The following is a 24,429-nucleotide window of genomic DNA, read 5'->3' as shown; positions in this document are numbered from 1 at the left end:
CACTTTAAATTGATGTGAAATCGAGCTAAATTATAGAAATTATAGTTAAGTAAAACCAGTGACATTACAGGATATTTTTTTTAAATAACAAAAGTATTTAACTACATACAATTCCAGCTATTTCTCGGTACTTCATCATAGTGATATTGAAAATAACTTACGCTAATATGAGTCTTTTTTTTACCATGAGTTCATAATTATTCATCTAAATAAATGGAAGAAAAATGCGTTAAAATCACAATATCAAAAATGGACAAGATCAATGGATACTGTGGATGGCAAATCATACCAGGGACTTGTAGTGAAATCGTAAGATTCCCACTTATTTAAATCAGTTGTAACAAACTAAAATAATGTCTGTCAATGGGTGAATAATGATTCATTTGGAGCATCAATAAAAACAGATTGAAATGAAAAATGAGTCTTATAAGAGAGAACAGAAAAATATACTATGATCTGGCCCACAACACGGATCAGACCTAAACAGGAAAAAAACGCTTGCTAAGCTATCCGTTTCACACATGCACGGACAGAAGGTTCGATATTCATTCGATCGATGAATGAAAAGGCACAATGGCAAAATCAGACGGACTCCTTTTTAAATCCACGTCTCCGATGGCCCCCCCGCCACCCTTCCACAGTCTGCAGTCGCTCGGCGGCTGGTGTGACCAGCGGAGTGGAATGGGAGAAAGAGCTAGAGAGTGAGGAGAGCAAGGGTTACTTCAAGGCTGCTCCCTGGACCGTGCAAACAAGTCTAGACCAGTGACCTGTTCAATGGCTTCTTTTGAGGAGTGGGGCAAGTTCGGTCAGAGCGAGGAGAAAGACAGGCGTGCCCCTCTTTTCAGTGCCGGAGCAGCTCACAGCTCGCGGCTGCCTGGAGGTAAGGAGGGCCGGGAGGGCAGGCATCTGCTTCCATGGTTACGGGCCGGGTATGGGGACCCCGCTATTGAGGAAGCTCCGTTCTCATGCTCCCTCTGAAGCAATGTCATGCATTTTAAAGTACGGGCGGACCGGGCCGGGGCTGAGGCTTGGACCATATCCACAGCAGCAGCAGAGTGGGAAATAAAATGATAGCACATGTTATAGGAAACAATTGGAGTGGGGGGATGCGTTTGGAAATGGGGGCAGCAGTGGGGCGCGTAGTAGAGAGGAAAGCAAAGTATTTCACATGATCGCTGCAAAACCAAATGCAAAGTAAGATCTTTTTTTAAACGATTTAATGTCATTTTTTCTTCTTGCTTTCAATTAAGGGGCTTTGCTTTTCTTTGCGGGAATGGTATTGTTCCGTGGAAGTCAGCAGCATATATTATTTATCTTTCCCGAAAGCAAAGGTCAAGGTTTGTGGTGAACTCTTTTGTTGAAAGGCCGGATATCTTCTTAATGAGGATTCACCACAGCCTTCAACTTTGAAGTTTTACAAAAAGAGGAAATCGGCGCGTAATGTGAGCAAATGACTGTGTGCTGAACTGTCTGTATCGATTAGTTGTTTTGCTCTTTGAATTCATCTAAAATGGATGAGCAGTTAATATATATATTATATCTATACAGTCCCGCCAAATTACTGTATGCTGAACTGTCTGTATTCGTTAGTAGTTTGCTCTTTTTTAATTAATCTAAAATGGATGAGCAGTTATATATAGATATACTGTACCAGTCGAAAGTTTGGACACATACTCATTCCAGGGTTTTTCTTTATTTTTACTATTTTCTACATTGTAGAATAATAGTGAAGACATCACAGCTATGAAATAACACATTTGGAATCATGTAGAAACCAAAAAAGTGTTAAACAAATCAAAATATATAATTTATATTTGAGATTCTTCAAATAGCCACCCTTTGCCTTGATGACAGCTTTGCACACTCTTGGCATTCTCTCAACCAGCTTCATGAGGTAGTCACCTGGAATCCATTTCAATTAACAAGTGACCGTTGTTAAAAGTTAAATAGTGGAATGTCTTTCCTTAATGCGTTTGAGCCAATCAGTTGTCTTGTTACGTGACAAGGTAGGGGTGGTATACAGAAGATAGCCCTATTTAGTAAAATACCAATTTATGGCAAGAACAGCTCATATTATGGCAAGAACAGCTCAAATAAGCAAAGAGAAACAACAGTCCATCATTACTTTAAGACATGAAGGTCAGTCAATCTGGAACATTTCAAGAACTTTGTAAGTTTTTTCAAGTGCAGTCGCAAAAACCATCAAGCACTATGATGAAACTGGCTCTCATGAGGACCGCCACAGGAAAGGAAGACCCAGAGTTACCTCTGCTGAAGAGGATAAGTTCATTAGTTACCAGCCTCAGATTGCAGCCCAAATAAATGCTTCACAGAGTTCAAGTAAGAGACACATCTCAACATCAACTGCGTGAATCAGGCCTTCATTGTCGAATTGCTGCAAAGAAACCACTACTAAAAGACACCAATAAGAAGAGACTTGCTTGGGCCAAGAAAAATGAGCAATGAACATTAGACCGGCGGAAATCTGTCCTTTGGTCTGATGAGTCCAAATTTGAGATTTTTGTTTACAACCGCCTTGTCTTTGTGAGACGCAGAGTAGGTGAATGGATGATCTCTGCATGTGTGGTTCCTACCGTGAAGCATGGAGGAGGAGGTGGGATGGTGCTTTGCTGGTGACACTGTCTGTGATTTATTTAGAATTCAAGTTACACTTAACCAGCATGGCTACCACAGTATTCTGCAGCGATACGCCATCCCATCTGGTTTGCGCTTTGTGGGACTATCAATTGTTTTTCAACAGAACAATGACCCAACACACCTCCAGGCTGTGTAAGGGCTATTTGACCAAGAAGGAGAGTGATAGAGTGCTGCATTAGATGACCTGGCCTCCACAATCATCCAACCTCAACCCATTTGAAATGGTTTGGGATGAGTTGGACTGCAGAGTGAAGGAAAAGAAGCCAATAAGTGCTCAGCATATGGGGGAACTCCTTCAATACTGTTGAAAAAGCATTCTTGGTGAAGCTGGTTGAGAGAATGCCAAGAGTGTGCAAATCTGTCATCAAGGCAAAGTGTGGCTACTTTGAAGAATCTAAAATATATTTTGATTTGTTTAACACTTTTTTGGTTACTACATGATTCCATATGTGTTATTTAATAGTTTTGATGCCTTCACTATATTCTACAATGTAGAAAATAGTAAAACTAAACAAAAACCCTTGAATGAGTAGGTGTGTTCAAACTTTTGACTGGTGCTGTATATATACACTATATATACACAAATGTATTTGGACACCCCTTCAAATTTTGTGGATTCGGCTATTTCAGCCACACCCATTGCTGACAGGTGAATAAAATCGAGCACACAGCCATGCATTCTACATAGATAAACATTGTCAGTAGAATGGCCTTACTGAAGAGCTCAGTGACTTAAGGTGGCACCGTCATAGGATGCCACCTTTCCAACAAGTCAGTTCAGCAAATTTCTGCCCTGTTAGAGCTGCCCCGGTCAACTGTAAGTGCTGTTATTGTGAAGTGGAAAAGACTAGAAGCAACAACGGCTCAGCCGCGAAGTGGTAGGCCACACAAGTTCACAAAACCGAACCGCAGAGTGCTGAAGCGCGTATAGCGTAAAAATCATCAGTCCTCAGTAGCAACACTCACTACAAAGTTTCAAACTGCTTCTGAAAGCAACGTCAGCACAAGCACGGTTCGTCGGGAGGTTCATGAAATGGGTGTCCACGAGCTTAAATCAACATGTGCAATGCCAAGCGTCAGCTGGAGTGGTGTAAAACTTGCCGCAATTGGACTCTGGAGCAGTGGAAACGCGTTCTCTGGAGTGATGAATTACGCTTCACCATCTGGCAGTCCGACGGACTAATCTAGGTTTGGAGAATGCTAGGAGAACGCTACCTGCCCCAATGCATAGTGCCAACTGTAAAGTTTGGAATAATTGTCTGGGGTTGTTTTTCATGGTTTGGGCTAGGTCCCTTAGTTCCAGTGAAGGGAAATCTTAACGCTACAGCATACAATGACGTTCTAGACGATTCTGTGCTTCCAACTCTGTGGAAACATTTTGGAGAAGGCCTTTCCAGTTTCAGCATGACAATGCCCCCGTGCACAAAGCAAGGTCCATACAGAAGTGGTTTGTCGAGATCGGTGTGGAAGAACTTGACTGGCCTGCGCAGAGCCCTGACCTCAACCCCATGGAACACCTTTGGGATTAATTGGAACGCCGACCGCGAGCCAGGCCTAATCCCCCAACATCAGTGCCCAACCTCACTAATGCTCTTGTGGCTGAATGGAAGCAAGTCCCCGCAGCAATTTTCCAACATCTAATGGGAAGCCTTCCCAGAAGAGTGGAGGCTGTTATAGCAGCAAATGGGGACCAACTCCATATTAATGCCCATGATTTTGGAATAAGATGTTCGACGAGCAGCTGTCCACATACTTTTGGTCATGTTGTGTGTGTGTGTTGTATAATACAAAAATATTAGTGTACCAGCTGTAAAGCTGTCTCTAATGTAATAACAATTGTTTTATGTGAGTATTTTTGAGTGATAAGCCACATGCCTCAAAAATAGCAATCAGGTTTGTTTGTTTTCTTTGTTTGTTTGTTTTGGGGTTTTTGGGGCCCCGGGCTGTGACTATTGATTTTATTGTTTTTTTGTTTTGTGTTTTTATTCGGGGGGGGGGGGGGGGTGTGTAAGGGTGGAGTGGGAGGCAGACAGTCAGGGGGAGTGTTGGAACGTTGAATTTGGTCATGCAGCTGACGCTTTTCCCCTAACACACCAAACAGAATGGACAGATGGCTGCCCCTGAGGAAGGGCTCAGGGCGAAGGATTTGCTCCCGGACCGTGGGAAAGTCTTTGGCTGACTTCACCTGCTTAGGGAGCTGCGACCGGATTAAATACCAATAAGAGAAATGTACACTAACGTAGCAGCACGCAGAGAAATGGACTTACCGCTAGGTTCTGTGTGAGCACTCCTTAATGCTGCATTTTGTTTTGTGCTGCTAAAGGTGATGTTGGTAATACATGTTGGTAATACATTTTCAAATATAAAAAAGTATGTTGGAATTATTATATTTTTACTTGTTAGATTTGCTTGGTAACTGTGGAGCTGCATGGCCTTTTCTCTTCGTAGGTACACCATGTTCAATATACCCATCTCTTTTGGCACATTTTCTTTGTAATCCGTAATTGGAAGTGTTTGATGTGGGGATAGCAGACAAACAAGGCATTTGGCCATCTTAGTTCTGTGCTTTTGATTATCTCTGTCGCAAAAAGATGGCCATGTGCGTTCTTTATAGAGGTGGATCAGCTTTAATATAGATTGTGGCTTCAATCAATGTAAATGTCTGCATCATTTTCAATCCCCTGTATACATATTTTTTTATAAATTTAGATGTTATTTTACACACACACACACACACACACACACACACACACACACACACACACACACACACACACACACACACACACACACACACAGTTGAAGTCGGAAGTTTACATACACTGATGTTGGAGTCATTAAAACTCGTTTTTCACCCACTCCACAAATTTCTTGTTAACAAACTATCGTTTTTGCAAGTCGGTTAGGACATCTACTTTGTGCATGACACAAGTAATTTTTCCAACAATTGTTTACAGACATTATTTCACTTATAATTCACTGTATCACAATTCCAGTGGGTCAGAAGTTCACATACAGTAAGTTGACTGTGCCTTTAAACAGCTTGGAAAATTCCAGAAAATTATGTCATGGCTTTAGAAGCTTCTGATGGGCTAATTGACATCATTTGAGTCAATTGGAGGTGTACCTGTGGATGTATTTCAAGGTCTACCTTCAAACTCAGTGCCTCTTTGCTTGACATCATGGGAAAATCAAAAGAAATCAGCTAAGACCTCAGAAAAAAAATTGTAGACCTCCACAAGTCTGGTTCATCCTTGGGAGCAATTTCCAAATTCCTGAAGGTACCACGTTCATCTGTACAAACAATAGTACACAAGTATAAACACCATGGGACCACGCAGCCGTCATACCGCTGAGGAAGGAGGCGCGTTCTGTCTCCTAGAGATGAATGTACTTTGGTGCGAAAAGAGCAAATCAATCTCAGAACAACAGCAAAGGACCTTGTGAAGATGCTGGAGGAAACAGGAACAAAAGTATCGATATCCACAGTAAAACGAGTCCTATATCGACATAACCTCAAAGGCCGCTCAGTAAGGAAGAAGCCACTGCTCCAAAACCGCCATAAAATAGCCAGTTTACGGTTTGCAACTGCACATGGGGACAAAGAGCCTACTTTTTGGAGAAATGTCCTTGGTCTGATGCAACAAAAATAGAACTGTTTGGCCATAATGACCATCATTATGTTTGGGGGAAAAAAGGGGGAGGCTTGCAAGCCGAAGAACACCATCCCAACTGTGAAGCACGGGTGTGGCAGCATCATATTGTGGGGGTGCTTTGCTGCAGGAGGGACTGGTGCCCTTCACAAAATAGATGGCATCATGAGGCAGGAAAATTATGTGGATATATTGAAGCAACATCTCAAGACATCAGTCAGGAAGTTAAAGCTTGGTCGTAAATGGGTCTTCCAAATGGATAATGACCCCAAGCATACTTCCAAAGTTAAGGACAACAAAGTCAAGGTATTGGAGTGGCCATCACAAAGCCATAACCTCAATCATATAGAACATTTGTAGGCAGAACTGAAAAAGCGTGTGTGAGCATGGAGGCTTACAAACCTGACACAGTTACACCAGCTCTGTCAGGAGGAATGGGCCAAAATTCACCCAACTTATTGTGGGAAGCTTGTGTAAGGCTACCCGAACCGTTTGACCCAAATTAAACAATTTAAAGGCAATGCTTCCAATTACTAATTGAGTGTATGTAAACTTCTGACCCACTGGGAATGTGATGAAAGAAATAAAAGCTGAAATAAATAATTCTCTCTACTACTATTCTGACATTTCTCATTCTTAAATAAAGTGGTGAACCTAACTGACTGAAGACAAGGATTTTTTACCAGAATTAAATGTCAGGAATTGTGAAAAACTGAGTTTAAATGTAATTTGGCTAAGGTGTATGCAAACTTCTGACTTCAACTGTGTGTGTGTGTGTGTGTGTGTGTGTGTGTGTGTGTGTGTGTGTGTGTGTGTGTGTGTATTTATATATATATTTATTATTATTTTATTTTTTCCTTTTATTATTTTCCCCTAACCCTACCACCCCTCACCTTAATTGGAGTAAACTAATGGACAACAACACTCTTCTACTTCCAGCTTATACATACTATATCAATTTTAAGGACACAGTATATTTTACATGAGTTATCTTTTGTTTGTTTTTAGTCCCGTCCTTCAGCTACCCTCAACCCCTCTCACCACGTGTGTTCTTAGATGTATTTTTATTAAGAGAGAAGTGAGCCGCTTGTCAGGCTTTCAACTGATTCATGTTAAGATACAAAAACAATTCATAGCTTTGTGCTTCAAAGAAACCACAAGCCATGCAGTTAATGCACCATAAATTTAGTTTAAAAGAACACCAACTTGTCTTTATCAGATATTAGAAATTACATTTCCAGTTTGTGAAGGCATACATGGGTCTGTGTAAATAGATGCGCAAAGTAAATGTTATTTATTTTGTTGATGTGAGGAGTTTATATCAACATAAAGAGTAAAAGGTTTGGAGGTATATAGTGCCAAATTACATTATACATTTTACTTTGATGTGCTATATGATAAGCCTCATTAGAGCTCATAAAAATGTCATGTAGACCTATACAGTGCATTCTGAAAGTATTCAGACCACTTGACTTTTTCCACATTTTCTTACGTTACAGCCTTATTCTAAAATTGATTAAATTGTTTTTTCCCCCTCATCAATCTACACACAATACCCCATAATGATGAAGCAAAAACAGTTTCATTTTTATTTGAGCTAATTCAATAAAAATTAACAACTGAAATATCACATTTACAATAGTATTCAGACCCTTTACTCACTACTTTGTTGAATCACCTTTGGCAGTGATTACAGCCTCGAGTCTTCTTGGGTATGACGCTACAAGCTTGGCACATCTGTATTTGGGGGGTTTCTCCCATTCTTCTCTGCAGATCCTCTCAAGCTCTGTCAGGTTTGATGGGGAGCGTCGCTGTACAGCTATTTTCAGGTCTCTCCAGAAATGTTCGACCAGGCTCAAGTCCGGGCTCAGGCTGGGCCACTCAAGGATATTCAGCAACTTGTCCCTAAGCCACTCCTGCGTTGTCTTGGCAGTGTGCTTAGGATCATTGTCCTGTTGGAAGGTGAACCTTTGCCCCAGTCTGAGCTCCTGAGCACTCTGGAGCAGATTTTCATCAAGGATCTCTCTGTACTTTGCTCTGTTCATCTTTCCCTCGATCCTAACTTGTCTCCCAGTCCCTGCTGCTGAAAAACATCCCCACAGCATGATGCTGCCACCACCGTGCTTCACTGTAGGGATGGTGCCAGGTTTCCCCCTGACGTGATGCTTGGCATTCAGGCCAATCTTGGTTTCATCAGACCATTGAATCTTGTTTCTCATTGTCTGAGAGTCCTTTAGGTGCCTTTTGGCAAACTCCAAGTGAGCTGTCATGTGTCTACTGAGGAGGGGCTTCCGTCTGGCCACTCTACCATAAAGGCTTGATTGGTGGAGTGCTGCAGAGATGGTTGTCCTTCTGGAAGGTTCTCACATCTCAACAGAGGAATTATGGAGCTCTGTCAGAGTGACCATCGGGTTCTTGGTCACCTCCCTGACCAAGGCCCTTCTCCCCCGGTTGCTCAGTTTGCCTCGGCAGCTGTAGCTCTAGGAATAGTCTTGGTGATTCCAAACATCTTCCATTTTAGAATGATGGAGGCCACTGTGTTCTTGTGGACCTTCATTACTGCAGAAATGTTTTGGTGCCCTTCCCCAGATCTGTGCTTCGACACAATCCTATCTCGGAGCTCTACGGACAATTCTTTCGACCTCATGGCTTGGTTTTTGCTTCTGACATGCACTGTGAACTGTGGAACCTTAAATAGACAGGTGTGTGCCTTTCCAAATCATGCCCAATCAATTTAATTTACCACAGGTGGACTCCAATCAAGTTGTAGAAACATCTCAAGGATGGTCAATGGAAACAGGATGCACCTGAGCTCAATCTTGAGTCTCATAGCAAGGGGTCTGAATACATATGTAAATAAGGTATTTCTGTTTTTAACAATTGTTTTTTGCAAAAAAATCTAAAAACATGTTTTCGCTTTGTCATTATAGGTTATTCTGTGTAGATTGCTGAGGTTTTTGATTTAATCCATTTTAGAATAAGACTGTAAAGTAACAAAATGTGGAAAACGTCACGGGGTCTGAATACTTTCCGAATGCACTGTACATCTGCTATTTCTGTGAAGTCATTCCAAGGTATTTTCTTTTTGGTTTCCACCTGGCAGATGGACTCAAGTAAACTTATTGTGGGAAAATTGGTTGGCATTTCGGTACGCATTCCATTAGCTAAAATATTTTAGAGTGGCCTTTTATTGTCCCCAGCACAAGGTGCACCTGTGTAATGATCATCCTGTTTAATCATCTTCTTGATATGCCGCACCTGTCAGGTGGATGGATTATCTTGGCAAATGAGTAATGCTCACTAACAGGGATGTAATCAAATTTGTGCACAAAATTTGAGCGACATAAGCCCTTTGTGCGTATGGAAAATGTCTGGGATCTTATTTCAGCTCATGAAATGGGACCAACACTACATGTTGGGTTTTATTTTATTTTCAGTATAGTTTGGACAGTTAACAGGCTGTTAATATTTACATGTAGAATACTCTTGTCTGGTTTGGGCCCTGGCCTTTGCACAGGCTTCATATCCAAATGTCCAGTTTAGACTGAGGGCCTTGGATAGGCAGAGGACTCTCTGATTGCTATTTGTAGTTCCTTGCTTTAAAAAAAAGGCATTTGATTCAATAGTGGTTAAAGAGTGTCATTGGGTTGTGTCAAGTGCACTCCAACTGAAAAGGCGGTTGGTGTGTGAGTGGGGGGACTATTGTAGAGCTTAAACGTGATTATCGCACTGCAGTATGCATGATGAAAATAGTGTTTCTGTAGTTCCACTCTGGACTCTACTGTCAAAGCTGCTTTTCTCCTCTGCACAGATGAGAGAACAGAGCAGGTCAATTAGGGTTAGTTTTTCTGTTTACATTCTGCAATTGCAGCATTTTTAATAGCTTAAGCATAAAAAAAGTAAAAAATAGCATAATGTCAACATAATTACAGGACCACTGTAAAGTTCTGTTATGACGTCCGCAGTGTAATAACTTATCTCATACTGTTCTCTATAACGGTACTCCATCCATTTTACACTATTACATCGGTTACCCGAAATACCAAAATAGTGTTAAAATCAAAGGAATTGTCAGAGCTATCCTATTATTTTCTAATATGACCTGTCAAACACATTTAGGCCTACACAGCCATTTTTCCTGTATTCTTTGCATTAGAGTAGAGCAGGGTTTCCCGAACTCAGTCCTGGGTCCCCCCATGGGTGCACTTCTTGTTTTTTGCCCTAGCACTACACAGATGATTCAAATAACCAACTCATTATCAAATGTTGATTATTTGAATCAGCTGTGTAGTGCTAGGGCAATAAACAAAACGTGCACCCAGGGGGAGGGGGAGGGGAGGGGGGGGCAGGACCGAAACTCTGGAATAGAGTATCATATTTAATTTTAGATAATTTCACACTCCATTTAATAAATCATTGAACAATATAATTATTATACATTTTTCTAATGTTCTTCCTACAATTAGCCTAAATCATTTTTTTTTACTCTCAAATTTGTCCAGACTGACCCATAGAAGAAACTCACACCAAACACATTTGAAATGAATGTGTATATATGATATTATCCTGTAATATCATAACAATCATTTAACTTGCATACATGTCAGACATAAACACAACATATACACACTCACATAGCAACCCCGCATTTCCATACATTACAGCACATACATAGTTGAGGAGGGGGCATTAATTGGGTTAGTTGCCATTTTCCCCGTTTGTGCTCTGTACATTGTATATAAATACATACTGGGAGACATTTTGTGCTCTGTACACTGTATATAAATACACACTGGGAGACATTTTGTGCTCTGTGTATATATATATATACACACTGGGAGACATTTTTTGCTCTGGCTTAGCTGACCTATTCACTTCAGCCGCTATTTTTAACATGGTAATTTGCCATTGGCCCAATGTACTGGTTTCAGAGGCCCACATCATTAATCATGGAGGGCATTACTGCAGTAATTACACTTTCTACCAGTCACTGTATACCCACAACACCAGGAACATCTCTCTGGCTTCGACACACACACACCTTGACAGTACAGTAATTCAATATTTCCCGTAGTGTCCAACATTTTGCATACACACACACACCATGTCTTGGAGAGTACTTCTGCAGTGTTCAAACCTTCCTGCAGAGCACACACATACAGATTATACACTCATTCACTCACACACAATTCCAAAGGGCTCTACTTGCCGTAATTCTGTTTTATCCATGTGTATTCAGAGCACAGTTTGCAATGCTCCAACTCACATACTAAAACAAACATCGTAATCATCAATCAAATCATATCAAATTTCAAAAACTTACTTACAAGCACTTAAGTAACAATGCAGTTTCAAGAAAATAGAGTTAAGAAAAGATTTACTAAATAAACCTAAGTGAAAACATTCAATAAAAAGTAACACAAAATAACAATAACGAGGCTATATAAAGGGGGTACCGGTACCAAGTCAATGTGCGGGGATACAGGTTCGTCTAGGTAATTTGTACATGTAGGTAGGGGTAAAGTGACTATGCATAGATAATAAACAGCGAGTCACAGCAGTGTAAAAACAAAGGGAGGGGAGCTTTCAATGTAAATAGTCTGGGTGGCAATTTCATTAATTATTCAGCAGTTTTATGGCTTGGGGGTAGAGCTGTTAAGGAGCCTTTGGGACCTAGACATTGCGCTCCGGTACCACTTGCCGTGCGGTAGCAGAGAGAACAGTCTATGACTTGGGTGACTGGAGTCTTTGACCATTTTTTGGACCTTCCTCTGACACCGCCTTGTGTATAGGTCCTGGATGTCAGGAAGCTTGGTCCCAGTGATGTACTTGGCCATACACACTACCCTTTGTAGTGGCTTACGGTCGGATGCCGAGCAGTTGCCATACCAGGCAGTGATGCAACCGGTCAGGATGCTCTCGATGGTGCAGATGTAGAACTTTTTGAGGGTCTGGGGACCCATGCCAAATCTTTTCAGTCTCCTGAGGGGGAAAAGGCATTGTCGTGCTCTCTTCACAACTGTCTTGGTGTGTCTGGACCATGATAGTTTGTTGATGATGTGGACACCAAGGAACTTAACTCTCGACCAGCTCCACTACAGCCCCGTCGATGTGAATGGGGCGTGTTCGACCCTCCTTTTCTTGTAGTCCACGATCAGCTCCTTTGTCTCGCTCACGCTGAGGGAGAGGTTGTTGTCCTGGCACCACACTGTGTGGAGTGTGATTGAGATTGCGTCATCTGTGTATCTGTTGGGGCGGTATGCGAATTGGAGTGGGTCTAGGGTTTCTGGGATGATGGTGTGTTGATGTGAGCCATGACCAGCCTTTCAAAGCACTTCATGGCTACCGACTACCTTCGCTTTCTTGGGCACAGGGACTATCGTGGTCTGCTTGAAACATGTAGGTATTACAGACTTGGTCAGGGTGAGGTTAAAAATGTGAGAGAAGACACTTGCCAGTTGGTCCACGCATGCTCTGAGTACATGGTAATTTGTCTGGCCCCGCGGCCTTGTGAATGTTGACCTGTTTAAGGGTCTTGCTCACATTGGCTATGGAGAGCGTGATCACACATTCGTCTGGAACAGCTGGTACTGCCATGCATGTTTCAGTGTTGCTTACCTTGAAGCGAGCATAAAAGGCATTTAGCCTGTCTAGTACGCTCGCATCACTGGGCAGCTCGCGGTTGGGTTTCACTTTGTAGTCGGTAATAGTTTGCAAGCCCTGCTACATCCAATGAACGTCAAAACCGGTGTAGATGGATTTCATTTTAGTCCTGTATTGATGCTTTGCCTGTTTGATGGTTCGTCTGAGGGCATAGTGGGATTTCTTATAAGCATCCGGATTAATGTCCCTCTTATTGACAGCGGCAAATCTAGCCTTTAGCTCGGTGTGGATGTTTCCTGTAATTCATGGCTTCTGGTTGGGATATGTACGTATGGTCACTGTGGGGATGATGTCGTCGATGCACTTATTGATGAAGCCGATGACTGAGGTGGTATACTCCTCAATGCCATTGGATGAATCCCGGAACATATTCCAGTCTGTGCTAGCAAAACAGTCCTGTAGCATAGCATCCGCGTCATCTGACCACTTCTGTATTGATTGAGTCACTGGCACTTCCTGCTTTTAGTTTTTGCTTGTGATCAGGAATCATGAGGATAGAATTATGGTCAGATTGAAGGGCGAGGAAGAGCCAAATGAAGAGCAAGTGAGAGCTTTATATGCGTCTCTGTGTGTGGAGTAAAGGTGGTCTAGAGTTTTATTTTATATTTTTCTCTAGTTGCACATGTGACATGCTGGTAGAAATGAGGTAAAATGGATTTTAGTTTGCCTGCATTCAAATCCCCGGCCATTAGGAGCGCTTCTGGATGAGCATTTTCTTGTTTGCTTATGGCCTTGTACAGCTCGTTGAGTGCTGTCTTAGTGCCAGCATCGGTTTGTGGTGGTAAATAGACGGCTACGGAAAAAATGTATGAAAACTCTTGTTAAGATAGTGTGATCTACAGCATATCATGAGGTACTCTACCTCAGATGAGCAATACCTCAAGACTTTCTTAATATTAGATGTTGCGCACCAGCTGTTATTGACCAATAGACACATACCACCACCCCTCGTCTTAATGGACGTAGCTGTTCTGTCCTGCCGATGCATGGGAAACCCAGCCTCGTTGAGCCACGACTCGGTGAAACATAAGATATTACAGTTTTTAATGTCCCTTTGGTAGGATAGTCTTGAACGGAGCTCATCCAGTTTCTTCTCCAGTGATTGCACGTTGGCCAATAGGACAGATGGTAGAGGCAGGTTACCTACTCGCGACAAATTCTCACAAGGCACTCGGATCTGCGACCCCTGTATCTCTGTCTTTTCTTCATGCGAATGACTGGGATTTGGGCCTGGTCCGGGAGAAACAGTATATCCTTTGCGTCAGACTCATTAAAGAAAAAATCCCACTGTGTTCTTATCAATGACACTGTGGGTGTTGATTGAGTACTTATTATTAAACATGAGGACAGTTATTTCTTTAGGGTGTGTTTGTTGTTTTGTATGAGGTATTTATGACGATTTAAACAGCACATAAGAAAAACAAGTGAATATACAAACCTCCCAGGAAACAGAAAAAACGAGGGAAGGAGGGTTGGAGGGGGGGAGAGAGAGGAATCAGTGGCAATGCTATGTAACCTCTTTAAGATCATTGTTCCATGCCAAATGGCCCCTGCGGTGTGTGACACCAGACTCAATGAGCTCTTCCGTGGGATATAATGGGTTAACGCCAGGCAAAGGGAGCTGGGAACATGGAGCACAGCAGGGGAGGCCACAGTGGAAGCACCAGGGCTGCAGTATAATCCTCTGCTCTGTTCCCATCCTGTTTGCTCTGCCTGGAATCATCATCCATGGCCTGGGCTGACTAGACTGACTGACTGAATGACACACATGCTGCTCTGCTCCCTCCCTCCCTCTGTAGGCTACATGGCTTTCTTGGTGAGGAGCCACATGTTATGTTTTAAGCATGAACACTTCTTTCTGACTGTTCCCCTGCTATACCACTAGCTCCAGGCCATGCATGGATGTCAGTCACATTCCTTGGCTAAAACCAGGCCAGAGAGATGACGATAATTAAAAGCACATTTTTAAATTCCATAGGATGAACGTGAACTTTGAGCCAATGCTCGGCATGGGTCTCCTCAGATGAATGTTAACCTAGGGCTTCTTTACCCTGCCACACATCATGTAGAATGAAGTTACTCTCCCCTACATGTGTATTTAGACAGTGATGATAAAATGTTGTGGCTCTAGCATTTTGGATTTGAGATCACGCTGGCCTTTTTTCTACAAGGAGTATGTGTGCACTTAAGTTGAAAAATGTAGGTGCACACAAAGAAATTAAGGAGCACAATGAAAAATATTTGAGGTAATAAAGCTAGTGACCTGCAGGGCTCTACAGTTTTTCTACATTTTAAATACCAAGTTGCACAGCAAAATATTTAGGCACATATGCGAGTAAAATGGTCACACTGTAAAGCCCTGCATGTCACCTTTTAATTGAGGGTATTTTCAAACGTATCTGTTTTACCATTTCGAAATGAAAGCACTTTATAGATCTCGTCCCCCCATTTGACAATCTAGTCAAAAGTTTAGTATTTGGTCACATATTCCTTGCCTATGTTCGCTACATACTTCAGTCTGAGACTGTCATCATTGAAGTTGTTTGTGGTGACATCAAAATGAGGGGTGTTGTACAAAACAAATCCGTCAGCGATTGGATCGTCTCTTACCAATCAGAGTATCAAAGCCAATGACACATTTTCAAAACGCCACTTTACCCACGTGTGTTCTTGCCCAACCCATCGGTTTTTGGTACCAATCATAACTGTTAGAATGTGCTTGCGTTCTAGAAATTGTCGGGGAGGGACTCAAATCCAAACTCATTACAGAGAAGAAATGTTTGTAGGTGTGGCGTTTGGCCGGAGCATTGAGTTTGGATAGCCAAGTACGCAATGACTACATCAAGCTTGTTACTCTACAAACTCGTTGGATGTATTTGTTTTGGGGTATGTTTTGCCCAATAGGAATTGAATGGTGAATGATGACTGGATTCATTTTCTTTCTAAGTGAGTATCTAAGATGTTTCTGAACACTTCTAAATCAATCCTGATTAGGGTTGCAAAGGGTCGTAAACTTTTTTCCCAAAAAATGTCCTTGGGAAGTTAGGCCCATGAATTTTGTGAATTTTGCTTAAATTCATCAAAAAACGTTAGCTTATAACAGTGAACCTTTTTTGTTGGATACACATAAGACAATTCTAAGTCTTGTGGCATATTTTGGTTAAACTATCCCCAATTCAATGGAATTGCAACCCTCTGCATGTGCCAAATCATATGTGAAGAATGCAACAAAGATGCAGAATCATCTGGCCAAGTGCATAAAGTTCCCTCAGCGCTCACAACAAGCAACCTCTGACAAAAGTCCCTCTACTTCTATTCGAGGTGAAAATGATGAATCAGACACCTTATCGATAGCAACAGCTCATGGTCCTCCTGGAATTAGAAGTTTTTTTTACTCAATGGAGGAACGTAGTCAGAGAAATGCTGATGAATGTCTTGCTTGAGCTGTGTATGCAACTGGTTCAACTCTGATGCTCACAGGCAATATGTATTGGAAGAAATTTCTGAATGTTCTTTGCTCAGCATACCCTCCAACCAGACATGCTTTATCTACTCATTTGATGCAGAGTTCAAGTGAAGGTCAAGCAAATCATAGAGAAAGCAGACTGTATTACAATCATTTCTGATGGGTGGTCGAATGTTCGTGGGCAAGGAATAATTAACTACATCATCTCCACCCCTCAACCAGTATTCTACAAGAGCACAGACACAAGCGACAACAGACACACCGGTCTCTACATTGCAGATGAGCTGAAGGCAGTCATCAATGACCTCGGACCACAGAAGGTATTTGCACTGGTGACAGACAATGCTGCGAACATGAAGGCTGCTTGCTCTAAAGTGGAGGATTCCTACCCTCACATCACACCCATTGGCTGTCCTGCTCATGCATTGAATCTGCTCCTCAATGACATCATGGCACTGAAAACAATGGATACACTCTACAAGAGAGCCAAGGAAATGGTTAGGTATGTCATCAAGTTATAGCAGCAATCTACCTCACCAAGCAAAGTGAGAAGAATAAGAGCACCACATTGAAGCTGCCCAGCAACACCCGTTGGGGTGGTGTTGTCATCATGTTTGACAGTCTCCTGGAGGGGAAGGAGTCTCCAAGAAATGGCCACATCACAGTCTGCCAATATAGATAGCCCCTTCAAGAGGATCCTCCTGGATGATGTATTTTGGGAGAGAGTGGTAAGCAGCCTGGAACTCCTAAAACCTATAGCAGTAGCCATTGCACGGATTGAGGGAGACAATGCCATCCTGTCTGATGTTCAGACTCTAATCCCACCAACATCAGCCGCCTCAGAGCACAACTGGTCCTTTTTTGGGAACACACACACCAAAGCAAGCAACAGGCTGACCAGTGCAAGGGTTGAAAAATTGGTGGCCACCTGGGAAAATGTTAGGCTTTTTGAGCCTGACAACGAGCCATTCTCAACAAGGTTGAAAGTGACAGTGAAGATGAGGCCTCAGAGTCTGATGTTCAAGAGGTGGACATTGAGGAGGTCCAGGGAGAAGACACGGAAGCCTGAGAGGAAGACAACCAAGGCTTTAGTTTCTAGATTGTCCTTTTACAAATGTTTTTGGGAGATGCAATGAGTCATTGGGATCATTCAATATTCCCTTTCTTTTGTTGTTCAGTGAAATCATCCCATGTCATGAGTCAACTCATTTAAATGAGTCAACTCATTTAATTAAAGTTCAATTCATAACTACATTTTTTTATTTTATTTATATTGGAAGGATTTAATCATTTGCAATTATGTCTAAAAGGTTTATGTTTCTGTCTCCATATGATATGGTAAATATATACAATGCAAAAAACATCTACATTTAAGTGGTATTAATATTAATTCCCATATATTCCCACGGAAAGTTTCCACCTCTGAATATTCCCCAAAATGTGCAACCCTAATCCCGATAAAGATTTTTAATGAATGAATCGTGAATAATGATGAGTGAGAAAGTTAGAGAAAGCATGCTAATCTCTCACAATTACCTATAATGTGTGCGATTAGCACCTTTTTTTGGAGGGTACGATCTTTGTCCCTTTAACTTTCTCCCTCATCGTCATTCACGATTCATTCATGATTATCCATAATTATTGTAGCATCCACATTCATGTAGAAGTGTTCACAAACATATTATATTCTTACTGACACAATATATTATTCACAATTTCTTTCCTATTGGACAAAACATCATCCGAAACACAATAAAAACAAGCTGTAAATACATCCAACAAGTTTGTAGAGTCACAAGCTTGATGTAGTCGTTGTGTGCCAGGACTATGAGGCCAAATACTAAACTTTCGACTACTTTAGTAATACGCTAAGGGGCAGTTTCCCAGACACATTAAGCCTGGTCCTGGACTAAAAACTAAATTCAATAGAGAATCTCCATTGAAAATGATTTTTAGTCCAGGATTAGGTTTAGGCTTAGTCTGTGTCTGTGTCTGGGAAACTGCCCCTTAGCGTATAAGGGGCAGTTTGGGAAACTGCCCCTTGGCCATATAAGTGAAATGTGTCCAAATACTTATGATTTCAAATGGGGGACTAGATATATAAAGTGCTTTCATTTCTAAACGCTAAAAGAGATCTGTATGAAAATACCCTCAAATAAAAGGTGACACTCATTACTGTCACCTCATATGAAACATTTGATCTCAAATCTAAAATGCTAGAGTATGGAGACAAATTATTTGTAAAATTTGCATCACTGTCCAAATACATACGCAGGGGAGTGTATATACACTGCTCAAAAAAATAAAGGGAACACTTAAACAACACAATGTAACTCCAAGTCAATCACACTTCTGTGAAATCAAACTGTCCACTTAGGAAGCAACACTGATTGACAATAAATTTCACATGCTGTTGTGCAAATGGAATAGACAACAGGTGGAAATTATAGGCAATTAGCAAGACACCCCCAATAAAGGAGTGGTTCTGCAGGTGGGGACCACAGACCACTTCTCAGTTCCTATGCTTCCTGGCTGATGTTTTGGTCACTTTTGAAAGCTGGCGGTGCTTTCACTCTAGTGGTAGCATGAGATGGAGTCTACAACCCACACAAGTGGCTCAGGTAGCGCAGCTCATCCAGGATGGCACATCAATGCGAGCTATGGCAAGAAGGTTTGCTGTGTCTGTCAGCGTAGTGTCCAGAGCATGGAGGCACTACCAGGAGACAGGCCAGTACATCAGGAGACGTGGAGGAGGCCGTAGGAGGGCAACAACCCAGCAGCAGGACCGCTACCTCCGCCTTTGTGCAAGGAGGAGCAGGAGAAGCACTGCCAGAGCCCTGCAAAATGACCTCCAGCAGGCCACAAATGTGCATGTGTCTGCTCAAACAGTCAGAAACAGACTCCATGAGGGTGGTATGAGGGCCCGACTTCCACAGGTGGGGGTTGTGCTTACAGCCCAACACCGTGCAGGACGTTTGGCATTTGCCAGAGAACACCAAGATTGGCAAATTCGCCACTGGCGCCCTGTGCTCTTCACAGATGAAAGCAGGTTCACACTGAGCACATGTGACAGACGTGACAGAGTCTGGAGTGGAGAACGTTCTGCTGCCTGCAACATCCTCCAGCATGACCGGTTTGGCGGTGGGTCAGTCATGGTGTGGGGTGGCATTTCTTTGGGGGGCCGCACAGCCCTCCATGTGCTCACCAGAGGTAGCCTGACTGCCATTAGGTACCGAGATGAGATCCTCAGACCCCTTGTGAGACCATATGCTGGTGCGGTTGGCCCTGGGTTCCTCCTAATGCAAGACAATGCTAGACCTCATGTGGCTGGAGTGTGTCAGCAGTTCCTGCAAGAGGAAGGCATTGATGCTATGGACTGGCCCGCCCGTTCCCCAGACCTGAATCCAATTGAGCACATCTGGGACATCATGTCTCGCTCCATCCACCAACGCCACGTTGCACCACAGACTGTCCAGGAGTTGGCAGATGCTTTAGTCCATGTCTGGGAGGAGATCCCTCAGGAGACCATCCACCACCTCATCAGGAGCATGTCCAGGCGTTGTAGGGAGGTCATACAGGCACGTGGAGGCCACACACACTATTGAGCCTCATTTTGACTTGTTTTAAGGGCATTACATCAAAGTTGGATCAGCCTGTAGTGTGGTTTTCCACTTTAATTTTGAGTGTGACTCCAAATCCAGACCTCCATGGGTTGATAAATTGGATTTCCATTGATTATTTTTGTGTGATTTTGTTGTCAGCACATTCAACTATGTAAAGAAAAAAGCATTTAATAAGATTATTTCTTTCATTCAGATCTAGGATGTGTTGTTTAAGTGTTCCCTTTATTTTTTTGAGCAGTATACTTTATGCTGGTTGATGCGACAACCTTTCTAGAAATACTTCATTTCCTCTCATTTTCGTTTTACACAAACATTTCCCATAGATATTTTGAGAGCTCTGTTTTTACATTTTTTATTCTTCAACATTATGGTTTACAACACTACAGTCCTGAACATTATGGTTTACCACACTATATGCCTGAGCACTATGGTTTACCACACTATATGCCTGAGCACTATGGTTTACCACACTATATGCCTGAGCACTATGGTTTACCACACTATATGCCTGAGCACTATGGTTTATGACACTATATTCCTGAACGCTATGGTTTACGATACTATATTCCTGAGCACTATGGTTTATGACACTATATGATTTGACATTTTTGGCCGATACCGATATCCAATATTTTCCTTGCCAACAAAAAAAACGATACCAATATTTAAAAAAAATTGCGGCCTTTTATGCATTCTAGTACAGTTAAATAGTTAACACACACACATGGACGCAGTGGTCTCAGGCACTGTATCTCAGTGCAAGAGGCGTCACTACAGTCCCTTGTTCGAATCCAGGCTGTATAACATTCGGCCGTGATTGGCAGTCCCATAGGGCGGCGCACAATTGGCCCAGCGTCATCCGGGTTTGGCCGGTGTAGGCCGTCATTGTAAATAAGAATTTGTTCTTAACTGACTTGCCTAGTTAAATAAAGGTTACACACACACACACCACACTGACCAAAAAGTTATTTTGTTGGCATTTACGAATGTCCCCATTACCAGTAAAACATAATCAAAACCTATTTCTTTCACTTACTTGCTGTGCTGTTTCGTTGTTCATTTGTTCAGTCGTTTCATCCTCAACCAGGATTTCTATGGAACGCCGTTTGGGTCTTTCCTATGGAACTCTGTTTGGGAATTTGCTTGTCAAAAAATATACTATTTAACACTATTTGACGTGTCAATAGGCTTGTTGACCAATCAGGACCTGAATATGACTGCACGTCACATAATAATTTAACGCATTCATACATTTTTTACGTAGTTATTACACATTGATTACACATTGATTACACTATCACTCGTATTTCATATGTCACAACGATTCATCGATACGTGTGCTATGATGCTAGTAAAGTTGTCTCGCGCACCTACAGTGCTGGTCATTAAAAAAAAGCTTGGATGCAAACAATGTTCTTCCCCAAAAACATAGCAAAACGACAATCTGTTTCAGTATATATATAGCTAGGTGTCATCTAAAATAACCCTCATTTAAAAGACAGTTCTTACTTGATTAATGGTGGTCGGACCCATCTATGTGAAGCTAGCCACAATAAGGATTAGCCACAATAGTGGACTTTGCGATTAGCCTTCAAAATAGAAATATGGCATAATTCTACTATTTCTATTCATTTGCATCACTGTCAATGACATACTTTTATTTTGAAGGCAAACCGAAAATCCACTATTGTGCCTAATCCTTATTGTGGCTAGCTTCACAACACACAACCCGGTGCGGTCGAGCCTCACTAGCCAGATAAAGCTAGCTGGCTGCTTATAACGTTAGCTTTGGGCAACAGGGTTAAGTAGCTGGCTAGCTATTTATTTTCATGAACTGAAGTTCAATTTCAATAGGCGAACAACAAGTGGCAACCTAGCTAATGCTTACTCACAAGGATTCCTAAATCATTGCTAATAATAATGAAAATGACAGCAGTTTCTACTGGTCATTGTTTTCAGGCTGGTTGTATTGGTGCTAGCTAGGTACCAAGCTAAAGCTAGCTACCCCAGAAGTTGCGTTCGAACAAATTATGCTTTATTACCAACGCAGTATTGTAAACACATTGTTCGTGGCTGATGTTTGCTTGTTTGCAGACTTGTTTGTACAGCTTGACAGTGCTACTGTATCTTTATGACACGCAAAGATGCAAACATTCCATAGCATCTATGTTGTAACGCCTTTACTGTGTAACTCTGGTCGGGCAACATCTGAAAAATAGCGCACTTGGTAGTGTGTACCGGTGCTCGACCAGTCGGCGAAAGCCAACATCACCCACGATAGAGTACGGTTGATTGTCAAAGACAATGAATTCCATTAACTTGGTTTTAATGGATTTCGCCTTTGAGTTGTCTCGCTGAAATGTTGTTATTCTTTCAAATGACTGCTCAACTTGTTGACTGCTCGACTTGTTGACTGCTCGATCCAGACTGCAGACATTGTGGGCTAGTTTAGGAATGCTGTGTTGCACGTATAGCGCAAAATTTTACGTGGCGTCATTACGTCATGTAGCTACGTTATATAGGTATGCACGTCAGCTTTGACATCGGTTTTGCACATCGGCGTTAAACTAGACATCGGTCGATACCGATGTTAGCATTTTTAGCTAATATTGTCCGATTCCGATATGTTCACCGATATATCGTGCATCCCTATTCCTGAGCATTATGGTTTATGTCACTATATTCCTGAGCATTATGGTTCACGTCACTATATTCCTGAACACTATGGTTTACGACACTATATTCCTGAGCACTATGGCTTATGACACTATATTCCTGAACACAATGGTTTACGTCACTGTATTCCTGAGCACTATGGTTTATGACACTATATTCCTGAACACTATGGTTTACGTCACTATATTCCTGAACACTATGGTTTACCACACTATTTTCCAGAAACATTGCCTGAAATAGTCAGTGCATCGTTTGTGTCTAAGTCCGTAAAACCATAAAACATTTTATTGTAATGAATGATTAGCTTTATTTTTCACAGTGCAGAAACAATGTGAATATTCATACAGTGAGAGTTGTTCGGGAAAAGTTTAGCAATATCTGACAAATATCTAGATACCAAATTGTGTTTTGTAAGAATTTAGAAATATGACATAGACCATCAAATATTAATTAGTTGTGAGATGTAATTAAGGGAGCATTTAAATCTAGGAGCATAGTTTTGTCTGGAATTTCATCTAACCTTTAATTTCACATCCAACATTAATGTGTCTGTGGTATTTTCAGACAGCACAGAATGATTTCAGAAAAATTTGTGCGAATAGAACAAGGAAATCTGTAGCCTACATTAATTGTGGGGTTTGTAGGACTATAATTTCAAGCAGCTTGCAATGTAAAGTGTACATAGTTTGGTCAATGTTTTTAACAGTAGACGGTGAATTGTTGTTTTCTTTTTTTTATGTTTGTCTAAATAATTTGACATTTAGTTATATTGGGTGCAAAATGACTGCCCAATTTGTCATTTAGGATTGTTTGCAATACAGCTGATTAACCTGCAAGTCACCTGGCTGGCTGCTCTACTCTGCTTGTTTTGGGAGAAGCATTAGCCTAGGAACTGACTAGCAGCTGTAAAGACATAGGCCCTACCTACACAACAGGCTCTACATTCAAGAGGATTGGGGAAAAGGCATCTAATAACACCAATAGTAATTTAAAAGTGATACAATATTAATTAATCTCTCCTCGATTTATGAGTTTTACCTTATTGACTGGTTCTTCCTAATTGTGTCTGATTGCTTTGCAAAGAGCCTAATTACAGTCTTAGATAGGTAAAAAAAAATCAAGGGCTTACACTAATTTGCGTAATTTGCAGTGCTCATTTTTCCATTGTCAGTCAATTGCTTTGATAATGAGAGGTTCGGAAGGGGATTGTCTTTGGGAAAAGCGTTTGGTAAGGACATGCTGAGAGAAGGTATCATTATGGAAAGAGCCTACTCTGCTGCCAAATGAGAAGTTATCCTTAATATGGTAGATTACAGCCTGTTCATTGTCTGTCTGTCTGGAGAGGCCTGTGGAAAATCTATGTTGAGATAAAGAAGTGAAGGGTGTTTGATATCTTTGAACATTTCCAGCTTGTCTCTCTGGACTGCAGAAAGGAGTCAATGGGTTGACATAACTGATGTGTTTAACGCTACCCCTATAGGACCTTATAAAATAGGATTTTAATGATGAAATCTTGTTGTTATAAGAAATTTTATAACTCAGATTTTTACAATTTCATAAATGATTTCCATTATTTTATTTGGAAGGGCCGTGCCACATTGCGTGCTCAGAACAGAGACATGGTGAAAGAAAAATAAGCTGTAGCCATCTTGATAAATCTTTCATCACGTCATCCTGCAGCAGCATCTCC

General features: G+C 41.6%; 1 protein-coding gene across 1 annotated transcript in view; it reads left to right on the top strand.

The window, feature by feature from the left end:
• Positions 1-774: 774 nt before the first annotated feature.
• The window catches only part of LOC115153738 (uncharacterized), a 36,965-nt gene continuing 13,310 nt past the window's right edge, over positions 775-24,429 (top strand). The window contains exon 1 of the mRNA XM_029699326.1: positions 775-880. Coding sequence (XP_029555186.1) covers positions 775-880 — 106 coding nt within the window. The remainder of the gene's footprint in view (positions 881-24,429) is intronic.

The sequence above is a fragment of the Salmo trutta genome, chromosome 19 (genome assembly GCF_901001165.1).
Source record: "Salmo trutta chromosome 19, fSalTru1.1, whole genome shotgun sequence".
NCBI lineage: Eukaryota > Metazoa > Chordata > Actinopteri > Salmoniformes > Salmonidae > Salmo > Salmo trutta.
The sequence above is the reverse complement of the archived record's forward strand: the minus strand, read 5'-3'. Positions and strand labels throughout refer to the sequence as shown.